General features: G+C 44.3%; 1 protein-coding gene across 6 annotated transcripts; it reads right to left on the reverse strand.

Moving 5' to 3' along the window:
* Positions 1–5,293: 5,293 nt before the first annotated feature.
* On the reverse strand, positions 5,294–26,110 carry ZNF45 (zinc finger protein 45). Of its 6 annotated transcripts, none has more exons than XM_060083980.1 (9): positions 25,747–26,110; positions 22,631–22,712; positions 16,143–16,240; positions 15,418–15,580; positions 15,259–15,331; positions 13,785–13,831; positions 10,854–10,980; positions 10,165–10,260; positions 5,294–8,072 (listed from the first exon to the last, which is right to left on the reverse strand). In XM_060083980.1, exons 6-9 carry the CDS (start codon positions 13,797–13,799, stop codon positions 6,244–6,246), a joined length of 2,067 nt encoding a protein of 688 aa, XP_059939963.1. In that variant the 5' UTR covers positions 13,800–13,831; positions 15,259–15,331; positions 15,418–15,580; positions 16,143–16,240; positions 22,631–22,712; positions 25,747–26,110; the 3' UTR covers positions 5,294–6,243. The 6 variants fall into 6 exon arrangements, with proteins under 6 accessions (XP_059939963.1, XP_059939959.1, XP_059939960.1 ...); XM_060083976.1 differs by having other exon boundaries at positions 10,809–10,980; XM_060083977.1 differs by lacking the exon at positions 25,747–26,110 and adding an exon at positions 23,196–23,253 and having other exon boundaries at positions 10,809–10,980.
* Between the last annotated feature and the right edge of the window lie 610 nt (positions 26,111–26,720).

The raw sequence follows: 26,720 nt of genomic DNA on the forward strand, positions 1-26,720 counted from the left end.
TTCTCCTTTGGGACATAAATCACAGACTACCATCCTCAAATGAGGTTCCTCTGAGACCACGGTAAAGTGAGACAAAAGAAGCCCCCTTCGTAATTTTTAGACAGACAAAAACAAGGTCACTGTGCCACCCACACAATGCCAAACCTCCTTCTCTTGGCTAAAAGAGTGATGCTATTTCCTTACCACTTGGAGCTTTATCTTTGTTCTAGTCTGCTCTCCCAAAATATAACATTTATTGAGATACTAAATCTTAAAATTGCTCCTGCTTTCTGGCAGCATCCAATCCGGAGTGAACCCTGCATCCTTAGGCCCTCTCCCAAAACACTTAAATGAAGCCCAAATCCTGTAAAAGATTTTTTTCTGACACCCTCTTACCCTCATGGCACCTCATGGTTCCCCATGGTGGGTGTAATCTCTCACTGCAACGAATAAACCCGATTTATCAAACCACTGCTGTGTTCCTGGATGAATTAAGTAAGCATTTTGGCACAATCCCTGATGAGTACTAGATTTGCCATTGTATAGGAAGCTGCAATGAACACGGTCTTATGTTGTTCTGGGAAAGATACTCAGGTAGAGGAGAGATGCAGGAAGATGCCACAGGAAGGGAGTTATTTATCCTTATCTTTGAGATGGATAGTCTTTACCTCAATGGTTAAAGCAGATGTGCTGTGTGTGTTTGACAGGCCATGAGTCAGGCTGCTTTGGCTCACACAAAGTTCAGGCCGAACCATGTATAAGCTAAAATGACTGCCCCATACCTCGATATGTGAACATTTTCTCCATCATTATTAGGAAGGTAGTGTTAAAAAAGAAAAAACAGGCCCGGTACTTCCCTGGTGGTCCAGTGGTTAAGACTCCGTGCTTCCACTGCAGGGGGCAAGGGTTTGTTGTCTGGTGGGGAGAAACTAAGATCCCGCATGCCCGGAGGCGGCTAAAAAAAAAAAAAAAAGGCCCCAAATGGAGTCATTTGCTACACCCCGCCCCATGACAGCAAACCAAGACTTAACTGCAGTTTCCACCTTACATAAAAATATAATGTTAATCAACCAGGCTGGTATTTTATGGCCAGCACTAACGAGGTAATCTATTACAAAGCCCATTTCCAACCCCCAGAGAAGAGTCGATCTTCACGATAAAGCCCTTGCCATTCCCTTCCCCACAAAAAGAGATCTTGACCTAAAAACAATCCTTTCTTTTCTTTTACTAATAATTCCTTACTCTTCTGCTAAAAAAAAAAAAAAAAAAAAAAAAAAAAAAAAAAAAAAAAACTTTCCATTTTGTACAACCCTTCTATTTACTAGATGGGATGCTGCCCAATTCACCAACTATTGCATAAAGCCAATTAGATCTTCAAATTTACACAGTTGAATTTTGTTTGATTTTTGCCTTTTTTGTTTTGTTTTTGGCCCCGTCATGTGGCTTGTGGGATCTTACCTCGCCCACCAGGGACTGAACCCCGGCCCTCGGCAGTGAAAGCTTGGAGTCCTAACCACTGGACCTTCGGAGTATTCCCTGAATTTTGTTTTTTAAGAGTAGTAATGTCATCCCAATTTTACAAGAAACCATCAGAGACAGAAATTTAAGTAATTCACCCAATGTTCTACTGCGGGAAAGGACAGAGCAGGGTATTAGGTGCACGTCCTAGGGGATGGGTCCTCAAGGCGAGAGCCCTGGAGCCCCTCCAACCAGGCCAGGAACGATCCCATCCACCGCACAAAACGCAGAGGACTCCGCCCAAAGGAACCACCGCCCACGCCCCAGCCCTCAAACCATTGCTCTCTGAAGCAGCTCTTTCCCCCAAATTGATGGCTGGGTTGGACAGGTTCCCGGGGAAATTCCCACGGGTCGCAAAACGCGGAAGCAACTCACCAGCGCGAGGGAAGAGAGGGAGACTACCTGACCGCCCAGAGCGGAAGGACCTGAAACCCCGCCCCCAGGCTGCGCTGGGGATACACTTCCCACAATTCCCCTGTCCCAGCGGCGCCTGCGCGGAAGCGTCCGAGTCTCTACGGGACTACACTTCCCAGAAAGCCAGAGGAGAACACAGCCCGAGTTCCCACCCTCTTCCGCCGGAAGTACTTGAGCCACTTCGGAGCTGTTGGACTACAGTTCCCACAAATCCCTTGAGGACAAAGTTCATATTACCGAGTTCCTGGGCAGTAAGGTGGTTTCCTACTGGGGCTAGTGTTACCTTAACCTGAATCCGTGAGCGAAAACTATTGTATGTTGTTTAAGCTGCTGTTCGTTTTATCTCTGTTAGAACAGCAAACCTTGATAGTATATCATTGGAAAGTTCAGTTCAAACTCCATTGGTGAACTTCAGATCCTCTGAAGAATGCACAAGATGAAGGCTCAAGAAGCTGCGCATCTGGAGATCTACCTAGCAGAACTGTTGATAAAATATTTTAATTTAAAACTGTATTACAAGGAGTTCCATGGTGGGCTAGTGGTTAGAATTCTGGCCTTTCACTGCTGTGGCTGGGGTTCAGTCCCTGGTCGAGGAACAGAGATCCCGCAAGCCATGTGGCGCGGCAAAAACAAAATAAAACAGAAAAACTGTATTACAACCTTCATGGGCCCAAGAGAGGTAGAGTAATTTGATTGATTCTTTATTGTGTCTCCTACATGAGTCCGAGTCACCCAAAATCCGTGAGCTCCATTCTGGCAGCGCACTATCAGGCCATGGCCTGCAACATTTGGTTGCAACAATTCGTTTACAATAGTCTTTTTAAAATCTATTGACAAAAATCATGGAAAAAATCATTTCAATTTGAATGGGGGCCACCCCAACAGCAGGCCCATGTAAAAAGACCATCCAACAAGTGATGCCACATCTGCCTGGTGACCCCTTGGTGGGATGGTGGAAGTCCTAGCAACTGTCTTGTGCCCCTTGGAGTCTTTGGACCACACATGATAGCCAACAACTCCCTATGTGTTTCAGATACAAACTACCCTCAGCGGCTGAGGTAGATTTCTCTTAAGAGACAAATCTTAGTGCTGATTGGGCCCTACTTCAGAAAAAAGCCATCATAGGCCCTGAGCCCATGACCCTTAAGTGCAACTGCCTATTTTACCATAGGTTATGGAAACAACACCCCACAGGCTTGGAACAGGCAGTGAAGCCTCCTTATTAAAAGGAAATGGTACCTACAGGATACAGCTTGAACCCTCAGGCATATCCAAACTACAGGCGAATGTGGCTTTTCCCACCCTCTGTCCTTTGCCCAAGTCCACAAATCCAGGAGAGATTGCCCCCTCCTGGCCCCACTGGCCATCCGTGGGGCCTCTTGGGATAAACCAAGTCCTAGTGGAAAGGGAGTCCGTTTATTTCAGACAGCAGCACCACATCATTCGTGTTGGAGCCCAATGGAGAGTTACCACTTTCCATCCCACGACTGGGACATCCCGAATAAAGGATGACAAAATTCAGAGCTAATTGTAGTCACTTTGACACTGGAGGACACCATCAAAAAATTATGTCATTTTTTTCATATTTTTACAGACTCCTAGACTGTTTGATTCAGTTGATGGGCTCAAAATAGATTTCACATTCAGGCTTATCCCCTATGACAGGGCCTTCCACATTGGCAATATATTACCTCTCAGACCTCATGTATTACAATGAAAATTTCCCATCTCAGCTCCTACCATGACTCCCAGAGGTGGCTTATTTAAATGTCGTATCTGTCCAATTTGCTCCCATTTCTCAAATAAACTCAAGTATTACCCTCATCTTGGGCCCCAGATGATTATATCTGGGGCCAAAATTCATGGCATCTCCATGTCACTGGCCCTAACCCAAACCCTACCCTCCCAACGTGATTACTGGTGACACAGCCCATGAAGGTCTATACCAAAGGGTGAATGACCCTCCCCTCACCAGCAGATTGATTTTATTGGGCCAATGTGCTGACACAAATGATTTTGTCCTCACAACGACAGGTACGTATACACGTCTACTCTTCGCTTATCCTTTCCAGGGTGCTAACCTCACCACTATAGCCCTCATTAAAACTTGGTTTCCTCTGGGCTCTCAGATATCATGGACTCTGATCAGGATACACACTTCAGTGCTCATTCAGTTCAGGCACAGACCTTACAAGAAAGCAACACTTGCAACGTTCATTTGTCCTATCATCTACAGATAAACAATGATCTACTGAAGGATGCCCTATTAAAATTACAAAATGGATAATGGCTTCCAAATGGCTCTTTTGCACACTGCTTACTTACCCTGAACTTTCAACCTGTAGGTCCCAAGACACCCTGTCAAAATGCAACTAAGGGACCCATCCCCTCCTCTTTCTAGTCTCTCTAAAACACCCAGACAGAACTCCCTTTCCCAATTGATGACACCTCTCCACTCGCCTAATCTAAAATAAAGAGAACTGAAAAGATTCTGGCACAGTGTGTGCCAGATTGGCACTCAGTTCTAAGGCAGGCAATAGAATGAGACCCATTGAGAAGTGAGGACCCATGACCCCCCAAAAGGCTATTCTATAGGCTACAAGAAAGCTCTCTGCCAAACCTTCTATCCTTCCCCAACAGAGTTTTTAAAAAATATTTATTTGGTTGTGTCAGGTCTTAGTTGCGGCTCGCAGGCTCCTTAGTGGCAGCTCGCTGGCTTCATAGTTGTGGCATGTGGGCTCCTTAGTTGCTGCTTGAGTGCTCCTTAGTTGTGGCTCGCCAGATCCTTAGTTGTGGCATGAGAACTCTTAGAGCCCACGAACCACAACTAGTGAGCCTGCATGCCACAGCTACTGAAGCTCACATGACTAGAGCCTATGCTCCGCGACAAGACACCACTGCAATGAGAAGCCTGCGCACTGCAGTGAAGACCCAATAGAGCGAAAAATAAATACATAAAGTTGTATTAAAAAAAGAGTAGAGGGCCTCCCTGGTGGCGCACTGGTTGAGAGTCCGCCTGCCGATGCAGGGGATACGGGTTCGTGCCCCGGTCTGGGAGGATCCCATATGCCGCGGAGCGGCTGGGCCCGTGAGCCATGGCCGCTGGGCCTGCGCATCCGGAGCCTGTGCTCCGCAACGGGAGAGGCCGCAACAGTGGGAGGCCCATATACCGCAAAAAAAAAAAAAAAAAAGAGTAGAAAGGCGGGGCTGGTGGAACTGTTAAATGTCTTGATTGTGGTGATGTAATTTGATAGTAAGCATTTGCCAAAACACAGAATGATCCACCAGTCGATTTTACTGTATATAAATTATTCCTTAATAATAAAGGAAGAACATGAGCATATAGGATCTTCATAGATGCCTTTTATCCCACTGAAGAATTTTTATCATGTATACTGAGTTGTCAATTGCCTTCTGTGAACCTAGGATGATCATATATTTGATGAAAAGAATCCAGACATAAACAGTACATACCGAACACACAGGAAGCTCAAGAACAGACAGGCCTAATTAATACACGGTATAGAAATCATAGTACTTGTTGCCCCTGGAGGTGGGAATGACAAGAATAGTCCACAAGGAAACATTTTGGTTTAATAAGAAATATGGTATATATTGATCTTGGTGATGATTACACAAGTAGATACATTTGTCAAAATTCATGAAGCTGTAAACTTATTTATGCATGTGGCTGCATGCGAATCACATCTCCATAAAGAACTGTTAGCATAGAAAAGTGCTGGCCACAACCTGGTAAACTGACTTCTGGACCCACTAATGGGTTAGAACCTTGAGCTTGATAAGCACTAGTTCACAGGACCTGCAGGGTTGGGGAACTGAACCCAAGTGTCTTATTTAATCCTCCAAGCCTTGGAGAATTCCTCCTTCTACAATTTTATAGAAAGTTTTAGAGAGGAACTGAAAGAAAATTTCAGAAGTGACTGTTCTCCCTTTTACTCATTTAACATTACTGGACACCTGCAGTGTGTTAGGCGCTGAAGAGGCAGAGTGGACTTGGCTGTCAACAAAGTCCCAGCCCTCCGAGAGCTTCTATTCTGGTGGAAGAGATTTGGGCATTTCCATCTTAGTACTTTTGGTTACCTTCAGCTCAGACTCATCCTTCTTAAGCCTCTCTTCTCTGTCATATCTGCTAAATGTCAAGGTTCTGAATGAAGTTCTTATGTCTCCTCTCTTATGAGGCTTCTCTGCCGTGTGGTCACCCAATCACACACATGTCGAGCTCTGGCAGAAATACTCTTTTATCAAACAGACGTTTTGTCTTCTACGGCAGGACTATTTCAGCACCCGTTTGAGGTATTAAACCATGTAATTTTATAGAGCTTCTTTGCTGTACGTATTCTCTGATGAGGGACAGTCCTTGTCACCCTCATCCCCAGCATGGACTCGCTGATGAATTATAAGACTTGAGCTCCAACTGAAGCCTTTCCCACACTCCTCACATTTGTATGGTTTTTCCCCAGTGTGGACTCTCTGATGGGCTTGAAGGTATGAGCTCCAACTGAAGACCTTACCACATTCCTCACACTTATATGGTTTCTCTCCAGTGTGGACCCTCTGGTGGGCTTGAAGGTATGATCTCTGCCTGAAGCGCTTACTGCACACATCGCATCGGTATGGTTTCTCTCCTGTGTGGACTCCACGGTGAGCCAGAAAATTTGAGGCCCGACAGAAGCCCTTCCCACACTCCTCACACTGGTAGGGTTTCTCTCCAGTGTGACACCTCTGATGGGCCTGAAGCTGTGAGCCCACACTGAAGCCTTTCCCACACTCTGCACACTGGTATGGTTTCTCTCCGGTATGGACTCTTTGATGCACTTGAAGGCTTGAGAACTGACTGAAGGCCTTTCCGCACTTCTCACATTTATAGGGTTTCTCTCCCGTGTGGATTCGACAATGAACATTAAGATCTGAACTCCGGCTGAAGCCCTTCCCACATGTACCACATTTGTATGGTTTTTCTCCAGTGTGGCCTCTTTGATGGGCCAGAAGATTTGAGGCTTGACTGAAACCTTTCCCACACTCCTCGCACTTATAAGGTTTTTCTCCTGTATGGACTCTAAAATGAATGTTAAAATCTGAGCTACGACTAAAGCCCTTTCCACATGCATCGCACTGATATGGTTTCTCACCACTATGGCCTCTCTGATGGTCCAGAAGATTTGAGGCCCGACAGAAGCCCTTGCCACACTCCTCACATTTGTATGGTTTCTCTCCCGTGTGGCTTATCTGATGGGCTTGGAGGTGGGAACCCACACTGAAGCCTTTCCCACACTCCTCACACTTAAAGGGTTTCTCGCCTGTGTGGATTCTACAGTGGATGTTCAGGTGTGAGCTGTAACTAAAGCCCTTGCCACATGCCTCACATTTGTAGGGTTTCTCCCCAGTGTGGATTCGCTGATGAGCCTGTAGGCGTGAACGCCAACTGAAGCCCTTCCCACACTCTTCACATTTATAAGGTTTCTTTCCCGTGTGGGCTCTCTGATGGATGTGAAGATAGGAGCGCTGATTGAAGCCCAGTCCACACTCCTCACATTTATAGGGTTTCTCCAACGTGTGGGCTATGGGAGGAGCTTGACAATGTGAACTTTTCCCGACGTTCCTCCCACACTCCTCAAATCTGTGTGGATCCTCTCCAGTGGGGACCCTCTGATGATGACGAAGATATGACCTCTGACTGAAACCCTTACACGACATATCATATTTGTTCAATCTTGTTCTACTGTGGACCCTCTGATGGGCTTGAAGACTTGAAAGCCGACGGAAAGCGTTTTCACATTTTTCACACTTGTAGGGCTTCTCTCCTACATGGGCTGTCTGGTTCATTTGAAGGTGAGAGTCCGGTATGAAACCTTTCTCACACTCCACCCCTTTGTAGGGTTTTTCTCCAGTGTGGTCTCTGCGGTGAACTTGAAGATGTGAAGTCTGATTGAAGTCTTTACCAAACTCCTCATCTTTATTGAGTGTGCCACCTTGTTTTTCCATCTGAGAGCCAGTTCCTTGAATATTTCCCATGGAATCTTGACACCTGGTTAATTCCTTTGTAACCTGTTGCCAGACTTGTGAGCAGAAAAGCTCTTCATGTGGCAGATACCTTAATCCAACTTCTTGAAGACTCTCCATGCCATTTACATTCTTGTCTCCTAAATGGATAAAGAGAATTTAGAGATGGGGCATGTGAATGCTTTGCTCAGAGATGTCAAGGTTATAAACTTAGGCCCACACCCTAAGGCTTTACTGAACCTCGAAAAGCTTCTGTTTTTCTTTAACATCATGTATCATGTTCTCTGATTTACATGCCTCCAGACACCAAGAGGTGGCCCACCAGGCTGTCATTCACTACACATTAGTGGAATCCATTTAGAATCATAGTAAGTTTCATAGGTGAGATATAAATTAGAAATCTGATGGCTACAGAGCAAGAAAAATACCTCCTAGGGAATGTTTACAAAGATGTACCTTACTCAAAGCCTTATCTTCTTTGCTGTAGCAGATGGCTAATAAACAGCTTCCACATAATTCTGCCTACTGCACGCACATCTGACGAAGATGCTCAAAATGTCTAGTAAGACCCTTAGACAGATTATCAGAGGATGTCGCCAAGCAATGTTGAAAAACCTCTGCTTTATTTTAATGGAAGTTTACTCCAATGGAAGGAGACTTTGAGGCAATGAATAAGTTGGAAAGATAAATGTCTGGGAGAAATACCTTATCACCTAAGGCCCTAAAGTTCAGAGTATAAGCAGAGAGTGGTTCTTTGCCTCCTGCTGGGAAATATCCTTACAAATGGGCTGTAAACTTTACTTTCCCTGACCACAGAGCCAGGTCTTCCCAACACTGAAAGGATTAGCTGGAAAAAAAATCAAAGCCAAGTTTTGGAATTAGTATGTTACTGTAATAACATACATTATCTAAAACCTCATAACAGTAAAGTTCCTATAACCACCAGGGGTAAAAAAAAAAAAAGAGTGAAAAATTAGAAGGTTATCTTTTACAACAGAGCAAGAACTCACAAGGAGGAAATAAATAGGGCATAATACAGAGTCTCGAAATCAACATTGGACCGGAAGAGTTACGTTCTCCTTGGAACTTTATTCCACTGATTAGCCATATAGCTTGCTACTAACTTCTTTTCAGGTGTCTTTTCAAATAACACCTTATCTGTGAAGCCTCTTTTACCATACAATATCATATAGTAAAGTCTCCCTATCCATTCTACATGCCTGGCAATCTCCATTTGCCTTACCCTGTTTTGTTTTTACACAGCACATATTCCTATCTGACATACTACATACGTCCTTGATCTTTTTCATTTTATGTCATCTCCCACTTGAATGCGATACCCATGAGGACAAGCATTTTGTATTATTCACTGGTTTATCACCACTCCCAGAACCCTGTCTGATACAGTCAGTGTTCAATAAGTACATGTTGAATGGATAAATAAACCCCAGTTTGACATCTCTGTGAGAGTTAGAGCCATGTTACAAAAGTAAAAGAGCTTTTTCAAGTAAGTTACCCATAACAGGAAAGAAAGTGGAAACAGCCATGTTGTTGGGAAGCTGAAAGGCCTCACTAGATGCAGGGCAAACCTACGTGGATGTTGCTGGTGAGAAAATCATAATCACAAAATCAAGGAATTCCCTGGCGGTCCAGTGGTTAGGACACCACACTCTTACTGCCAAGGGACCAGGCTCGATCCCTGATTGGGGAACTAAGATCTCACAAGCCACACGGTGTGGCAAAAAAAAAAAAAAAAATCACTCAGAAGGCCAAAAAAAAGAAAGCATAGGGTATAAAAATGGCCATGCGGCCTATGGATTGCCTGCTTTTGAAATTTTTATATTCTTTTTCTGTATGTGTAAAATTTTTCCTTTTTCAAGTAGGAGTCAATATTTAAACCACTCCCCCCCACGCCACAGCCAAGGGAAAAAGTTGTTTTTGAAACCAGACTATAAAACTGGTGGGCATATGGGATATCATAAGCCACTTTCAATGATGGGATTTTATTCTGAATCAGTAAGAAGCTACAAGAGGTTCTGAGCAGAGAAATGACAAGATTTGAATTTAAAAGAGTCACTCTGAGTGGAGAATTAACTGTGAATGAGCAAAGCAGAAGAGAGAGCGTTACAAAGACTGAGGCAGTAATCCACAGTCTAGGTGCTGACTTGGACCAGAGTCACAGCTGCGGAGGCAACAAGAAGCAGGACAGACTCAGGGTCACACGGCTCTCACCCGAGGAGTGACGGCTCTGGGTTGCTATCTTTATCATCCAAAGCTTTTCTTCTCTCTTTAACTGGGATATTACATCTGGTGTGAACGACTGATGCCCTGCAAAAAAAGGCAAGGAAAAACATTTAAAATCAATATGTTAGATGCCCAAATTAAGAAAAATTGTGGTGGTTCCCACTGCACTGTCTTCAGGACATCAAAGTCAGTGTTTTCCAAACTTTTAATTATGACCCATGGGAGGAAATACATTTTATGCAAAAACCCAGGATAGGTAGACATAAGCATAAATTATGGGAAAACATTATTTTCATCGCACCCTTTTCACCATTTCTCACACTATTCTTGGCAACGGGCCACAGTTTTTACTGTAACGTGCAGTTATTGCCAAGGGCTCTGGTATCTTCTACCCTATTTTATTTCGATTCCCTAAAGAGTGTCATGACCTACTAATTGGAGATGACCACAATTTGAAAAGCCAGAAAACATACAGCAGTCATGCGGTCAATTAACAGTTCATTTACAAACACACTTTGGCCTGGGGAGAAAGACTAGAAAACGCCATCTCTGTGTCTCATGCTGATTAGAAAACCGGAAACCAGTTCAAGAGCTCCAAAGCCCCGCCCATTCAAGGACATGTAAATAAATACCACAGGGGCTGATGCGATGTTCAGTCCCAGAGTGCCCTTCCTCACCCACTGAGACCAGGTTCTGGAAGTTCTCCAGCATCACTTCCTGGTACAGCTTCTTCTGGGCAGAGTCCAGCAGTCCCAGCTCCTCCTCTGTGAAGACCACGGCCACATCCTTGAAGGTCACCGCCTCCTAAGACATCAAACACACTCCACCTGAACCTTGCAATGCAGGTCCCCTGGTGAAAGGGCAGCACTGAGGAAAGTGGGGACGATGTGTACGAAGTGGTTCCAGATTCTGAGAGACCAGAGTCAATTTTACCGTAACATAAACAGTCCCCATAACGCATTTATGTTTTAGATTTTCTTCTTTTCACAATAAATGCGGAGAACAACTTTTTACATAGATTTTTGCTTCCCATCCAATTATGTTCTTAGGATAAGTTCCAAAGAGTGAAAACTGCAATGTCAAAGAATAGGCAGCTTCAAAATAATTATCTACAGCAGCAGATTTTCTTTTCAACTTTTCCCCTATTTTATCCTCCTCCAAGAGTATGTAAGTATCCCTGATTCTCTAAACCATACACATTCAATATAACCATATTTTTAAATCCTAGGCAATTTTATCAGTAAAAAACAACTTATCTGGATTATCTGTACTTATTTGATAATTAATAAGCTCATATTTTCACATATTTACTAGCCATCTTCATTTTTTTCTTCAGAACCTTGCCTGTTAATGATCTTTGCTCATACTCCAATCGGGGTTTTATCTTAGGATTCTGTAAAATTCCTATTAGAGATTTTAAGTTTTTTTTTAGGGTGTGTATTATAAATATTTGCACCCACATTCTGCTATTGTTCTTGTACAGCTTTAGGTACAGCATGCTTTCTCATCCTTGGCACTCCTGACATTTGAGGACAGATGACTCTTAGTTGGGGGTGGGGCAGGGGGCTGCTGAGTTCACTGTAGGATGTTTAGCAGCATCCCTGGCTTCTACACACTAGATATCAGTAGTACTCCCAAGCTGTGACACTAAAAATGTTTCCAGATGTTGCCTGAGGGGTAAGATCACCCATAATTAAGAATCACTCGTATACAGCATTGTTTTAATTTTTCCTACAAAGACTGTGTTCAGTGCCAGAGCCCTGCACATCCAGTGCCCTATATGAGCAACAGAGGTCATGGAGAAGAAGGGGCCACCGAGAGTGATCTATGGTAGGGACAGTATCATCTATGGAGTCTTCCACCCACCAGGACAACTAGGCACCCCACAGAACAGGCTAAGTCCCAGATGGAGAATTCTCTTCCCTTGTCTCACTCTCTTTATCCAAGTAAAAATCCTAGGAGTCGGGCTTCCCTGGTGGCGCAGTGGTTGAGAGTCCACCTGCCAATGCAGGGGACGCGGGTTCGTGCCCGGGTCCGGGAGGATCCCACATGCCGCGGAGCGGCTGGGCCCGGGAGCCATGGCCGCTGAGCCTGTGCGCCTGGAGCCTGTGCTCCGCAACGGGAGAGGCCGCAGCAGTGAGAGGCCCGCGTACCGCAAAAAAAAAAAAAAAAAAAAATCCTAGGAGTCTTTTTTTGGATCAGTTGGATCTTTGGTTTCCTATGTGAACTTGAGCAGTTTTCTGAAATTCTACAATCCTGTTTCTTTGTCATTAAAATGCAGAGGAGACCAAGTTCAGCCTCGTAAGGTTGGTCCGAGACTAAATGCAGTTAAGAAATGAAAAGTCTCTGTACAGGTCCTTTTGTACTTTTAAAATTAAGTACATTAGTACTTTGAAAAAATTCATTAATATGTGAATAAAAAATATAAATCAATAAATAAAACGTACATGATATGATTCAGACATGGGTAAGAAACAATCTAGCTTTCTTACATGGAAATATCTAATAATATTTTCTCTGCGTGAAGTGTTAGTTAGATCCTGGTGCACTCTGCCATTCTGGAATATTCTACATACAAAATACCCGAGGTACTGCATAGCAAATGTACTTTGTCAATTTAGAGTACCTAGAACATTAAGACCAAAGAATGGCAAATTCTTCTAAATTCCCTTTTGAGGAAATTGGTTGTATTAGGAAAACTGTTATTACAGTGTTTTGTTTTGTTTTTAAAATTTATTTTTATTTATTTATTTTTGGCTATGTTGGGTCTTCGTTGCTGCGTGCGGGCTTTCTCTAGTTGCAGCGAGCAGGGGCTACTCTTTGTTGCGGTGCACGGGCTTCTCACTGAGATGGTTTCTTATTGCGGAGCACAGGCTCTAGGTGTGCGGGCTTCAGTAGTTGTGGCATGCAGGCTCAGCAGTTGTGGCTCACGGGCTCTGGAGCGCAGGCTCAGTAGATGCAGCGCATGGGCTTAGTTGCTCCGCAGCATGTGGGATCTTCCCTGACCAGGGATCGAACCCGTGTCCCCTGCACTGGCAGGTGGATTCCTTACCATGGTGCCACCAGGGAAGCCCCTACAGTGTTCTTTAAAACGGTAAAAATTCTAAACTACCTAAATGTCCATGAATGGGGAAAAGTTATGAGACACACACACCCCGCCACACACACACAATGTACACAAATTCAAGGGAATATGATGTTGCCATTAAAGATGTGGGATATATAATATCAATTAGAAAAGGTATAATTTGAGAAGTTTATACTATAGGAATTACAAATATATAGTTATGAACGCATATGAGGAAAAGAACGTGGGAAAATGAAGACAGTTGTTTTGTAAGGGAAACAGTAATAACGTGAGAGATTTTTTTCGTTGCTATTGACTTTTTCTGTTCTACTCTTATTTGTGAAATTACAAAAGGTGATAAAACAAAAAAAATAAATCAAACAAAAATAAAAGGTAGGGGTCATTCGGCCCTCTTCTTGGGAAGAGTTTTCCAAATGCCTACTGTTCTCTTTAACCTTTCCCAAGAAAGAGAAATAGGATGTGTCTTATCACTGAGAAATGAGGTGACAAGTTAACACCTAGAAGGGCAAGCCCAACTCACCTTGAACTTGGTCATTTTGTCCTCCTCCTTCTGGGGAAGTGCTGAGTCTTGGGCAGGCACAACGGGGGAAGGAGAAAAAAGCCGTCAGTCTGGCCAAGGGTGTCACGGACCCATATGGCTGCTTACTGTGAAGCAGCAGCAGTGCTGCTTCCTCAGGGTGGCCTGATGAGCAAAGCCTGGGCTGGATTCCAGATGCTACCCACCCGTTCAGCCAAGACCCCCTGGGCAGTGAACGAGCCACCCAACCACACACAGTGGCCCTCATACAAGTTCGTGTAGCTCTCAGGGTATGATTCTGATTCTGGGGAGGGCGGAAATTGAGAGTAAAGTACCCAGGTTAAGAGAGTAATTTCTGGGGCCAAACGTCTAGGTTCATGAAACTGTGATGTATTAGCTGTAAAATCTTAGACAAATTATTAGTATCTCTGTGCTTCAATTCTTCCATCTGTAAAAATTGAGGGATTAACAATGGCTATCTCATAGGATAGTTGTAAGAATTAAATAAGTAGGCAGAAAGTTCAAAGAACACTTTCAGGGCACCTTATTTCTCAGTAGCAGCAGAAAGCAGGTAATATTCAGTAACATAAAACCTGTCCTCACCAATAGCTTTAATGGAGCCTTAAAAGGCTGTTGCTTTATTGTATGAAAATCACCTTTAACCTCTGCAATATCTGTTATTCTCTCTTGGTTTGTCATATTTAAGTTGATGCTTTTGCAGTAATATTTAAGATTACATTGGTTATTTTTTTTCCTGTATAAAATATACATCACATAAAATTTTCCATTTTAACCATTTTTTAGGTGTAGAGTTCATTAGGTGCGTTCATATTGTTGTGAATCATCACCACTAACCATCTCCACAACTTTTTCACCATCCCAAACTGAAACTCTGTACCTATTAAACACTAGCTCTCCCCATTCCCCTTCCTCTCGGTCCCGGGTAACCACTATTCTATTTTCTCTATGAATCTGATATTGTGGATGACAGCTTTTTCAAAGATGTAAGACCTTGACAATTCTTTTTTTTCTTTGTGGTACGCGGGCCTCTCACTGTTGTGGCCTCTCCCGTTGCGGAGCACAGGCTCCAGATGCGCAGGCTTCAGCAGCCATGGCTCACGGGCCCAGCCGCCCCGCGGCATGTGGGATCTTCCTGGACCGGGGCACGAACCCACGTCCCCTGCATCGGCAGGCGGACTCTCAACCACTGCGCCACCAGGGAAGCCCCAGACCTTGAAATTTTGACTTTGTTAACAGTAGGGCCTTAAAAACACTCTTATCATGGAGATGAAGAAAAATGAATAGAATCCTGTGATGTAACAGTAAGTTTGTCAACATGCCACTTAACAAGCTAATCATAGTAATGATGAAAACAACAAAAACGGCAATGTTTAACATTACATAAGCACTAAGTACGTGTTAGGGACCTTGAGAAGCACTTGGCATGCATTGTTCCACTAAGGTACCTCCCACACACCTGTGAAGAAGCTAAGGGTGTACTAGCCGTGTGACTCCAGTCTGATCACCTCCACCTCTGTGCCTCTCCTCAACTATAACAAGGAGAGAAAAAAAAAAAGAATGTCAGTCCTAGGGTTACTGTGGTGGATGAATGAGCTAAATGCCCTTGGCATTGTACCTGGCATTTTACGAAGTTCTCAATAAATGATGACGATGACGACTGTTGTTCCCACGTAACAGATGAGGAAGCCAAGGCTTGGTGAGGTCAAGGGGCAGGGGTGGAACCTGAATCCAGCTCTCACAAAGAAGCCAGTCTTCTAGATCTTGTCCCTCTGCTGCTTCTAAAGAAAAAAATAAACAGATGGGAGTCTGAGGTCTCATGCAAAGAGAAATGAGAGCTTGAGAGCTAGGGATAAAAGACTGACATAGAAACAGGGAGAGGACTCTGAAGCCAGAGGATCTGCTTGAAGGAGATGAGAACAGGGTTGGGAAGGGTGTAGGCTCTGGAATCAGACCCCCAGTATTTGAATCCTGGCACCTCCAACTTGTTACTACTTAGTCCCAGGGTCTGATCTATAAATTAGGGATGGTTATAATAATAATAATAATTATTATTATTATACAATATATTATAATTATATATTATATAGATATATAGTATAATATATTTATATAAAATATAATTATATATAATATAGTAATAGAATTATAATAATACCAACCTCACAGGAAGGTTAGTCAGTCTAAGTGACTCTACATAAAACATGTGGAACAGTATCTGGCAGCTTAAACATTCACTAGGGCTGCTTTACATGAAATAGTCAAGGAAGCTCTTCCTTGGGGTAGCTGCAACCGCACACGGCTTGATGAGCAGACATGGGCAGTATTCCAGATGCCACTTACGCCTTCAACGGAGAGCTCCGGTGCGATGAACGACCCGCCCAGCCACACACAGTGGCCCTAATACAAGTTCTCGTAGCTGTCAGAGTATGATTCTGATTCTGGGGAGTGTGCAAATTGAGAGTAAAATATCCAGATTAAGAGATTAGTATTAGTTAATTACTGGTTCATTAATTACTTATTAGTTTATTATTATTAGCTAGTCCTACTCCAGATAGAAGAACCCTGTATGGAAAAGGGCAGTGTAAAACTTTCCAATCTTAGAAGAGATACCCTTTCAGGATTTGTAATTCACCTTGTTCTGACTCTATATTTGTCCAGTGACTTCTGCTCAGTAAGAAGTGCTTTACAGGGAGATCTTTCCACTACCTCTGTGGAAAGGGGATAATCAGTAAATCACTGTCTGTTTTGGGATTAATACTAACTCAGCTTTACATCCCAAGCACCTAAAGCAGTGCCTGTAACACAGTGATCACTTAGCAGTCAGTGTCAATGTCAGTGTCCTGACACATGAGCCCCCCCATCCAGGTTCATTCCAGCAGAGGCACGTAAAAAGACTAGACTAGTTGGTCAAAGGTCTCTTTGAGAGGCAAAATTCTGAGGCTGGTCCCACTTGGGAGGATTGGGAGAGCGGGGGTTTTATTTCCAAGTTTTTCTTCTAGGTCTTCCACAATATTTGCAAGATCAAGGTCATCTTTGGAAGGAAAAGGGCCTCTGGATTTTTAATACTATCTTAGGAAAGTGCTTCCCACCCTTCAAAGTCAATGTCTAAAGAGACTCCTGTTACAAAATCCACAGAGTGTGTCCATCAAAACACTGAGAACGACAACTATTTAATTGCCTGCATGATTAGCACTAGACAGGATAACTTGTTAACTCTTCATTAAAAAATGAGTGTATGAATTCAATGAACATTTATGGAAATCAGACTAAAAGATACGACTACTCAAGTTCACAGTCTAGTGATTAGGAAACCTGCAATCACCCTGCACATTGCTAAGTACCAGGGTAGTGAACTGGGTACTTTAGAAGCACAAGTTATGGGCCTTGGGGTCCACACTTGTTTGGAGCAGGTTCTACGTCAGCGTGGCTTGAGCTGAGCCCTGGAGGATGACTGAGTTCTATTGGCCAGAGAGAAGCAGAATCTCTGAAAAACTTTAAGTGAACAAATGTTACAACTGTAAGTGAACGCAAACAAGAGGCAGAAAAAGCTGGGCAGGAAGGCAGGATTCAAACCATAATGACGGGTGCCCCAGTTTATCGGCAAGTCAGCAGGAAAGCAGCAAAGGAAGGGAGAGTCAGAAGATTCCTTCAGTGCTGGAAACAGATCACTCTCCCAGCAAATGGGAGATCTGAGGGGGAAGGGGCTGGGGCCAGAGAGACTGTTACCAGGGCCACACCAAGAACCACGTCCTTCTTTATTTGAATGTCACCTCCTCAGACAGTTCCTCCCTACAGAGAATTTCAATCTCCCAATGACATCCCAACACTTCTGACCCCCCCATCCCTGCTTAATTCTTTTCTCTTTAGCACGTATCACTCTTTAACATCCTACTAGGTATTTTGCTCATTTATATTCATCACATCTGTCCTGTAGGGAGTTTTGTTTCTTGCTGTGTCCCCAACACCTAGGACGCTGCCACAGGCGCTTGCCAGGAACTCAACAAAGATTCACAGAATGACTGCTGGAACGAAGAACTGAAAGATGCACCATGTAGATGAGGGCCTCGTGATTTACCTCCCGAATCATTCATTCAAAATATAATTACTGAGAGCCTGCTCTGTGCCAGCCAAGGAGCCTAGATGTGAAAGATACAGCAGTGAACAAAGCAGGCACAGACCTTGATCTCATGGAGCTGACAGCATAATGGGGTACCAGAGCAGTAACGCACTGATACAGTGAGAGATGCTTTTAAGAAGAATAAGGCAGGGGCCTCCCTGGTGGCGCAAGTGGTTGAGAGTCCGCCTGCCGATGCAGGGGATACGGGTTCGTGCCCCGGTCTGGGAGGATCCCATATGCCGCGGAGCGGCTGGGCCCGTGAGCCATGGCCGCTGAGCCTGCGGGTCCGGAGCCTGCGCGTCCGGAGCCTGTGCTCCACAACGGGGGAGGCCACAACAGTGAGAGGCCCGCGTACCGAAAAAAAAAAAAAAAAAAAAAAAAAAGAAGAATAAGGCAGGGTAAAGGTATAGGAAGAGATGGAAGGAGGGGCTGGTACAGAATAAGTGTTTGTCATGGAAGGCTTCTCTCACCTTTGAGCAGAGACCTGAACTAAGGCAGACAGAACCATGCAGGTATCTGATATCTGAAGGACAAGTAATTTAGCCAGAGGGAAACAGAAAATATTTTTGTTAAAAAGTCCTGAGTCAGTTCTCACTACCAGTGTGTCTCAAATTTTAATGTTCCATGAATCAACCGGGCGGGGACCCTGCCAAGATAGAGGGTCCTCTGTCTCACCCCCAGAAATTCTAAGTCAGGAGGTCAAGGATGGGGACGAAGAATCTACATTTCTACTAAGATGCCAGGTGATGATACTGTTGGTCCCTGGATCACAATTTGAGTAGCATCAGTCAAAAACAGCCCTCTTGGGACTTCCCTGGTGGAGCAGTGGTTAAGAATCCTCCTGCCAATACAGGGTACACGGGTTCGAGCCACGGTCCAGGAAGATCCCACATGCCGAGGAGCAACTAAGCCCGTGCGCTACAACTACTGAGCCTGTGCTCTAAAGCCCGCGAGCCACAACTACTAAGCCCGCATGCCACAACTACTGAGCCTGCGCTCTAGAGCCCGCGAGCCACAACTTCTGAGCCTGCGTGCCACAACTACTGAGCCTGCGCGCCTAGAGCCCATGCTGCACAACATGAGAAGCCACTGCAACGAGAAGCCCACACACCAGAGTAGCCCCCGCTTGCCACAACTAGAGAAAGCCCGCATACAGCAACAAAGACCAACACAGCCAAAAATAAATAAATAAATAAATAAATAAATTTATTTTTAAAAAGCTCAGACCTTATCCAAAACTAATTAAATCAGAATCTGTGGAGGTGGGTTGCTGATATCTGCATTTTTGCCCCCCTCCCACCATCCCAGGCTATGATTTCATTGTCCAGTCAGGACACTGCACCAGGCAATGAACCCCAGGCAAGATGACACCGAGGCCCATGCCCTTGACCAATATGCAGTGGTTCTCAAACTCTGGTGTGCATCTCTGTTGTAAGGCCTCAATTTCAAGTGCTACCAAGACATCTCTGAGCCTCACAGGGCCCAGAAGGCCTAGCCGTGAGTTTCTGTGCTCTCTCCAGATATGGCCCTTTCCCCTGGGAAGAGGTGCCCCATCCAGCTAGTTCCCCTATGGATTAACCATGTTTTTAGATTCTGTATTAGCTGTTTGACATCTGTGATTACTAACCTCTTCCTAAGTCTGTTGAATCACAAGGCCAGACTGTCGACCACAGTTCTTTACACATTCCCCGCAAGCAAGTTTTCGAGGGCACAAGAGGGTCATAATATAATCCGCCCAGTCACTGCCCTCTGACCTGCCCGTTCTCACATAGTGCCCAACAGGGGATGTCTCCACCTAGTTCCTTCCCGCTACTACAGTCACAGAGGCACGGTCCTCTCTCCCTGCTCCCTGACCCCTGCATGTGACAGGATTCGTGTGGCCCTCGGTGGCATGCTGTGTCTCTTGTTCCTGGGGGACTTGTAAGTACTAAAAACCTTCTTTCTCAGTCACCTCTCCACGCTGTCATTCGGTCACCTTTATAAATGAAGACCTGACACAATTCACTCCATCAGCTGGACCGGCCTCACCCACTGAGTCCTCAGCCTAACAGGTTTCATCTCCGTGCCAGCTGCGAAATTGTTCGAAGAAGCCTATCACGTCCTCCTGCCGGAAGCAAGGTCACCCTACCCTCTGTTCACTACCGAGCCTGCCTCCCAGAGCCCCCGCTGCTTCATTCTAGTCCCGAGTGCAGCCCTGGGTGGCCCGGCATAGCAGGCAGCGTCCTCCTCCCAAAGGCTGTGAGTATGTGACAAATAAACTGACGCCAATATCAGTTGGCCGGTGTGGCCATCTCATACTGTTTATGACAAGGATTTCTCCTTCCTAAACCAGGTGAACAGGAAGTGCCTGGAAGAGCATCAGAATCATCCAGAGAGCTAATAAAGAACACAGAAGCCTAGACTCATTGAAGTAGTAAAAGGACTGGGTCTTTATTTTTAACCAGGTTCCCCAGGTGATTCTAATAGGACCAAAGTCTGGGAACCACTGCACTATTCTATTCTGCCTCTCAAGGAGTTATCCGAGCTGCCCAAGAATAGCCGGGCAGCCCAGGGTAGGGCTAGGCCTGGCACTCAGGCTTCCTGATGACCAGCTCCCTGCTCCTCTCCATTGTAAGATGACCTTGGAGGTCTAAGAGGCAAGAGTAACTTGTAAACGCCCCCTGGACGCAAATCCTCAGAGGGAAAAGGGAGGCTTCCATTTAAACCAGTGCTGTCCAACAGAAATATAATGCAAGCTACATGGGTAATTTAAATGTTTCTAGCAGCTACATTAAAGATGTAAAAAGAAGTGAGCTTAATTTTTTTCTTTTCTTTTTTTTTTTTTTGCGGTACGCGGGCCTCTCACTGTTGTGGCCTCTCCCGTTGCGGGGCACAGGCTCCGGACGCGCAGGCTCAGCGGCCATGGCTCACGGGCCCAGCTGCTCCACGGCATGTGGGATCCTCCCGGACCGGGGCACGAACCCGTGTCCCCTGCATCGGCAGGCGGACTCTCAACCACTGCAGCACCAGGGAAGCCCAAGAAGTGAGCTTAATTTTAACAATATATTTTATTTAACCCAACATATCCAAAATATTACTACAATATAAAAATTATTGAGATCTTTTACATTCTTTTTTAGTGCTTGAAATCTCTTGTGTGTCTGACACTTACAGTACATCTCAGCACCAGCCACATCTCAAGAGCTCAACAGTCTCATGTGGCCAATGGCTACGATACTGGCTGGTGCAGACTTAGGCCTTTTTAAAGCAACAGAGACCATATAATCATCCCCCAGGGACTCACTAGGTTCAAAAGACAGCCAACTATGTTAGTTGTAAGTTTCAACAATGATTATTACTGAAACTATTCATTTTTGTTCAACTGTATGGTAGAACTGAAGTATTAAAAGAATAAGGTAGGGGAGAAAAGAATACCCTAAAATATGCTTTGCCCTTTTAATAACTCACTGCATTTTTCATATTGCATACTCCCCTGTAATAAATAAAGGACAACTCTAGTCTGTAATATATAGAGGAGGTACTATGTGCCAGGCACTATTTCAAGCACTTTCCATATCATATCCCCTTTAATCTTCACAGAAACTTTAGGAGGTAGGCATTAATTTTGTGGTAGGTATTAATATTGTGACGTAAGAAAACTTAGGCACAGACAAGTAAGTTGCCCGAGGTCATCCAGTCACAAAGTGCTGGAGCCATGTTTCAAACCCAGCGGCTGAGGTTTGATCCTGGCTCTGCCCCTTGCTGACTGTGCAACCAGGTCATTTATTCAATTGTCTGCAACTGTTTCCTCCCTTTATTTATTTATTTATTTATTTATTTATTTATTTGGCCATGCCTCACAGCTTGTGGGATCTTAGTTCCCCCACCAGGGATTGAACCCATGCCCTCAGCAGTGAAAGTGTAGAGTCCTAACCACCAGACTGCCAGGGAATTCCCTGCTTCTTCCTTTTAAAAATGAGAGTAATGATAGCATTGTGATGAAAGAAAAATGAGTCAGTGCACATACAGCACTGGAAATTCACTGAGTCACAAAAGGTGCCCAACAAATGTCAGCTATTCTCATCATCTCTATCATGTTCCCTACATATTAAACAAAAAAACTGAACATTAACATCGATTGAAAAACAAACTTATGGTTACCAAAGGGGAAGGGGGGAAAAATTAGGAGTTTGGGATAAATATATTCATGCTACTATGTATAAAATATATCACCAACAAGGACCTACTGTACAGCTCAGGGAACTATACTCAGTTTCTAGTAATAACCTAAAATGGAAAAGAATATGAAAAAGAATATGTACATATATGTATAACTGAATAACCTTGCTGTACACCAGAAACTAACACAACATTGTATATCAACTATACTTCAATTAAAAAAAAAAAGATGGATTCTTTTTAAATGTATATATACACACATGTATAACTGAATCACTGTGCTGTACACCTGAAACTAACATGACACTGTAAATCGACTATACTTCAATTTTTTAAAAGAATTCGTTGCCAAGGAAATTTGTTTTAGAGCATGATGATACTAGGCATGCTCATACATTAACTTTTGAACGCTCCGAAAAAGTTGGTGGATTCTACATCTCCCCAAAAGTAAGTGAGGTATCAGACAAGGCATATGGTTATAGACTGTCGTTCTATTTTTGTTCTCTAATCACAGGCTGTAGCCCTTTTGGGCAGCTGCATGAATCACACTTACTGAACAACTCCTCTCTGCCGACCCCGTGCTGGGCACTCCGAGAAGAATATAACCGCATCCATGAATCAGAGGACCCTGCAGCCTAACAGGAGAGAGAGATGAAACTGAGAGTTACATGCCCTGTGGCAAGTGCAACTCCAATGGAGCAAAGGAAATTCATCATTTTCCTTTCATAACTGCAACTCTTTCTAACTTTCTCATATAAATAACATTCTCCTAGTTGCCATGTGTGAAAATCTTAGAGTTGCTGTTAATACCTGTTATGGGCTGAATTGTGGCCCCCCGCCCAGCCCCAAACTCATGTTAAACTCCTAATCTCCAGGACCTCAGAATGTGATTGTATTTGGAGATGGGCATTTAAAGAGGTGACTAAGTTAAAATGAGGTCATTAGGGTGGGCCCTAAATCAATCTGACTGGTGTCCTTCTAAGAGGAAATTTGGACACAAACAGGGACAGCAGGGGCATGCACACACACACAGAGGAAAGACCGGGAGGACACAGCAAGAAGGCGGCCATCTACAAGCCAAGGAGAGAGGCCTCAGAAGAAATGAAACCTGCTGATACCTTGATCTTGGACTCCCAGCTCCAGAACTGTAAGAAAATTAATTTCTGTTGTTTAAGCCACTCAGGCTGTAATAGTTTGTTCCAGCAGCCTTAGCAAACTAATACAATCTCCCCTCCCTTGGTCTTCGTATATAAACGACTTATAATAATTAATTTTTTACTAACTCAGCATCTGGGTTTGCTTTAAAATAATGGGAAAAATGTGTGCGTGGGGAGAGGGAGATGCAACAAGATTAGTAAGGACTGAAGCAGGGTGACTGTTACACAGAAATTCATTATATTGATATTATACTTCGGGTTGTCTGGCAATTTCCAGAATTAAGAGTTAAGGATATGGGGCTTCCCTGGTGGCACAGTGGTTAAGAATCTGCCTGCCAATGCAGGGGACCCGGGTTCGAGCCCTGGTCCGCGAAGATTGCACATGTCACGGAGAAACTAAGCCCGTGAGCCACAACTACTGAGTCTGCGCTCTACAGCCTACGAGCCACAACTACTGAGCCCGCGTGCCACAACTACTGAAGCCCGTGCGCCTAGAGCCCATGCTCCACAATAAGAGAAGCCACCACAATGGGAACCCCGCGAACCGCAACTAGAGAAAGCCTGCACACAGCAATGAAGACCCAACACAGCCAAAAATAAATAAAATAAATTTACAAAAAAAAGTTAAGATATGAATAATCTGATAACAATTTTGTATAATGTAAACACACTGAAAAACTGACAAACAGAAATGCACTGAAATGTTAATAATCATCTATATCCTATATGTCTATGTCCTATATATGTCATACATATCCTATACATTATAATATATACATCTATGTTGGTAATTCTTAATGTTTTTCATTACATCATATCTCTACATTTTCTGAATTCTCTAAAATGAATGTGCATTTCTTCTATAATCGGAATATAAATATAAATATTATTTAAAATAAGATTAAATGAGAATGCTTTCAATTTTTTTTAATGTATTTACTTTTATTATTTATTTTATTTTCGGCTGCGTTGGGTCTTCGTTGCTGCGCATGGGCTTTCTCTAGTTGCGGCGAGCGGGGGATACTCTTCATTGCCGTGTGCGGGTTTCTCATTGCGGTGGCTTCTCCTGTTGCACAGCACGGGCTCTAGGCACACAGGCTCAGTAGTTGTGGCTCGCGGGCTCTAGAGCGCAGGCTCAGTAGTCGTGGTGCATGGGCTTAGTTGCTCCACAGCATGTGGGATCCTCCCGGACCAGGGCTCAAACCCGTGTCCTCTGCATTGGTAGGCGGATTCGTAACCACTGCGCCACCAGGGAAGCCCTCAAATTTTTATAAAGACACCCAAACTCACTAACCCTGCTTTCAAATCCTCTACAATAAAATTCCAACCTACCTCCACAACTTGATGCCAAATGCCTCCTCTGCAGCCAGTTTCCTAGGGTTGAATATTTCGATAGACTGTTTTTCTATTTTGTTTCCTAATTCCAATTTTGGGATTTTAAACTAGGGGACCAAGGATATAAGGAACGCAAGCCCTAGACTCAAATCCCACTGCTCTTAAGTAACGTATGCTCTCTCTATCTCCATTTCCTCATCTGTAAAATAGAGGTAATAAAAGTATTCACTTCATAGGGCCTTGTGAAGGTTAAATGCACTAATTTTTATAAAGCCCTTAGGATGAGACTTAGGCCTCAATGTTTAACTATTTTGATTACCACTCATGCCCTATACACGATCTACATGTTTTCACAATTATTTAACAGTAACTGAACGCTTTTGTAGCAGAAATATTTACTAATGAATAAAATACCTTTTACCACTGGAACAGAAAAGGAAGACGCTAAGTCCTGCCACGGTGGGGATCTGCTACCAGAAGCCCTGGGCTCACTCCTCTCTTTTCGACAGCCCCCCTTTTCAGATACCAGGGCAGGAGAAGGAAAGGAGGCTGGGAGACACAACGACTTTGTGGTCCTGGGAAAACTACAGCGGGTATCTGTGGGTGACCCACTTTTTCTTTAAAAGCGGGTCAGAAGTCGTCCAGGCACAGCCTCCTTTCCGGCAGGGATCAGAAAGAAGAGCCGGTAGCACTTCGAGGAGCTTCCACCAAAAGCGATGCTTTTCTGATTATCATATCATTAACATTAACAGCTGACACCTTGCCACACGCCTGATCTGTCCCAAACATTTATCTTGTATAAGGCAGGTACTCGTAATATCCCTTTTTACAGAAAAGAAAACCAAGGCACAGAAAGATTAAATTCTCATCCAACCTTATGTCACTAGGAAGTAACAGAGCGTGTGGAAGGAAGGTGCTGGGGGCAGGCGGGTTGGACGGCAAGGAGCCCGGGAGACAAACTGCCGATTTCAGTCCGCCTACAATCCGAGGACTTGAGAACCGCCGCAAACGCAGAGAATCGGGCGAGGGGAAGGCAAGCGGCCGCCCCCGCCCCTCCACCCCGCCCTCTGCAGCAGGTCGAGGCTTTTCTGCCCTGTGACCGAGGACCGAGGCCGGCTGATCCCAGGACCAGATCAGAAAAGTTAAAAGAAATCGCAGGCTCCCAAAGATCACTCACCTCCCTGAGAGAACCGAAGGCCGCAATCGCAACCTCCTGAAGCGGAAATACCTCCGACTACGCGGAGCTCCTGGACTACATTTCCCAGCATCACCGAGAGGAACAAGAGCCGCTGCCCCGCCCCCCGGGGCGAAAGTGCCGACTCCAACATCGACGGCCTGAATCGAATTTCCCAGAATCCACGAAAGGAGCGGCTTCGTATTCTCGCCCTCCGGTATCCGAAATGCCTCCAAACACGCACAGCACTGGATTGTACTCTCCTATTTCTCCAGCGGCGCGATTAACACATCGGCGCTTTCCTGGAGCGGAAGTGTCCCAATCGCAGGAAGCGTCGAGACTACACGTCCCAGAATCCTCTGTAGGGCTGAGCTTCCCGCCTGTCTGCAATTTTATTTTTGAATCAGCAGGTGGAGTCTTGGGGCGCTTGTAGAACTTGGCTTGCGTTTTCTTTTTCTCATTGTTCCCTCAGAGAAATTGGAAATATAAATGGAAAAGTAAATGGAAAATAATTATAAAGGCGTGCTACGCGTGAGGTAAAAACAGAGATCGTAAAAGGGACGGGCTGAGCTATAATGAACAATCTTCTTTACTACCTGGACCTGGAGTCACCTTTGACCAAGAACCCATAAAAAGGAAGTGCAACCAATGGGACATGAAAGAGAAGCAGCAAAATTCTCCGCTTTTCCTTTGCTTTGGTTTCTTGCACGATTAGGTAATTGGAGAAAATATTTCAGTATTTAATACCACCATACATAATATTTCGAAAAAGTTATTCTTTGAGTTCCAATTAAGAAATCACACCATATAATTCGTATTCCTTTTTAACGGAAATATAATTGATATATAACATTGTGTAAGTTTAAGGTATACAACGTGTTGATTTGATATATTTATTTATTGCAATATGACTACTATCTTAGTGTTAGCTAACACGTCTATCACCTCACCTAATTTTCATGTCTTTTTTGTGGTCA

Source organism: Mesoplodon densirostris, chromosome 19, assembly GCF_025265405.1.
Source record: "Mesoplodon densirostris isolate mMesDen1 chromosome 19, mMesDen1 primary haplotype, whole genome shotgun sequence".
Classification (NCBI taxonomy): Eukaryota; Metazoa; Chordata; class Mammalia; order Artiodactyla; family Ziphiidae; genus Mesoplodon; species Mesoplodon densirostris.

What these genes read in the sequence shown, in the direction of transcription:
- ZNF45 (XM_060083978.1), bottom strand. An exon ending in ACATCGCATCAGCCCCTGTG is followed by an intron (nt 10,261 to 10,808) that starts GTATTTATTTAC and finishes CTTTTTTTGCAG; the next exon opens with GGCATCAGTCGTTCACACCA. An exon ending in CCAGAGCCGTCACTCCTCGG is followed by an intron (nt 8,073 to 10,164) that starts GTGAGAGCCGTG and finishes TTATCCATTTAG; the next exon opens with GAGACAAGAATGTAAATGGC.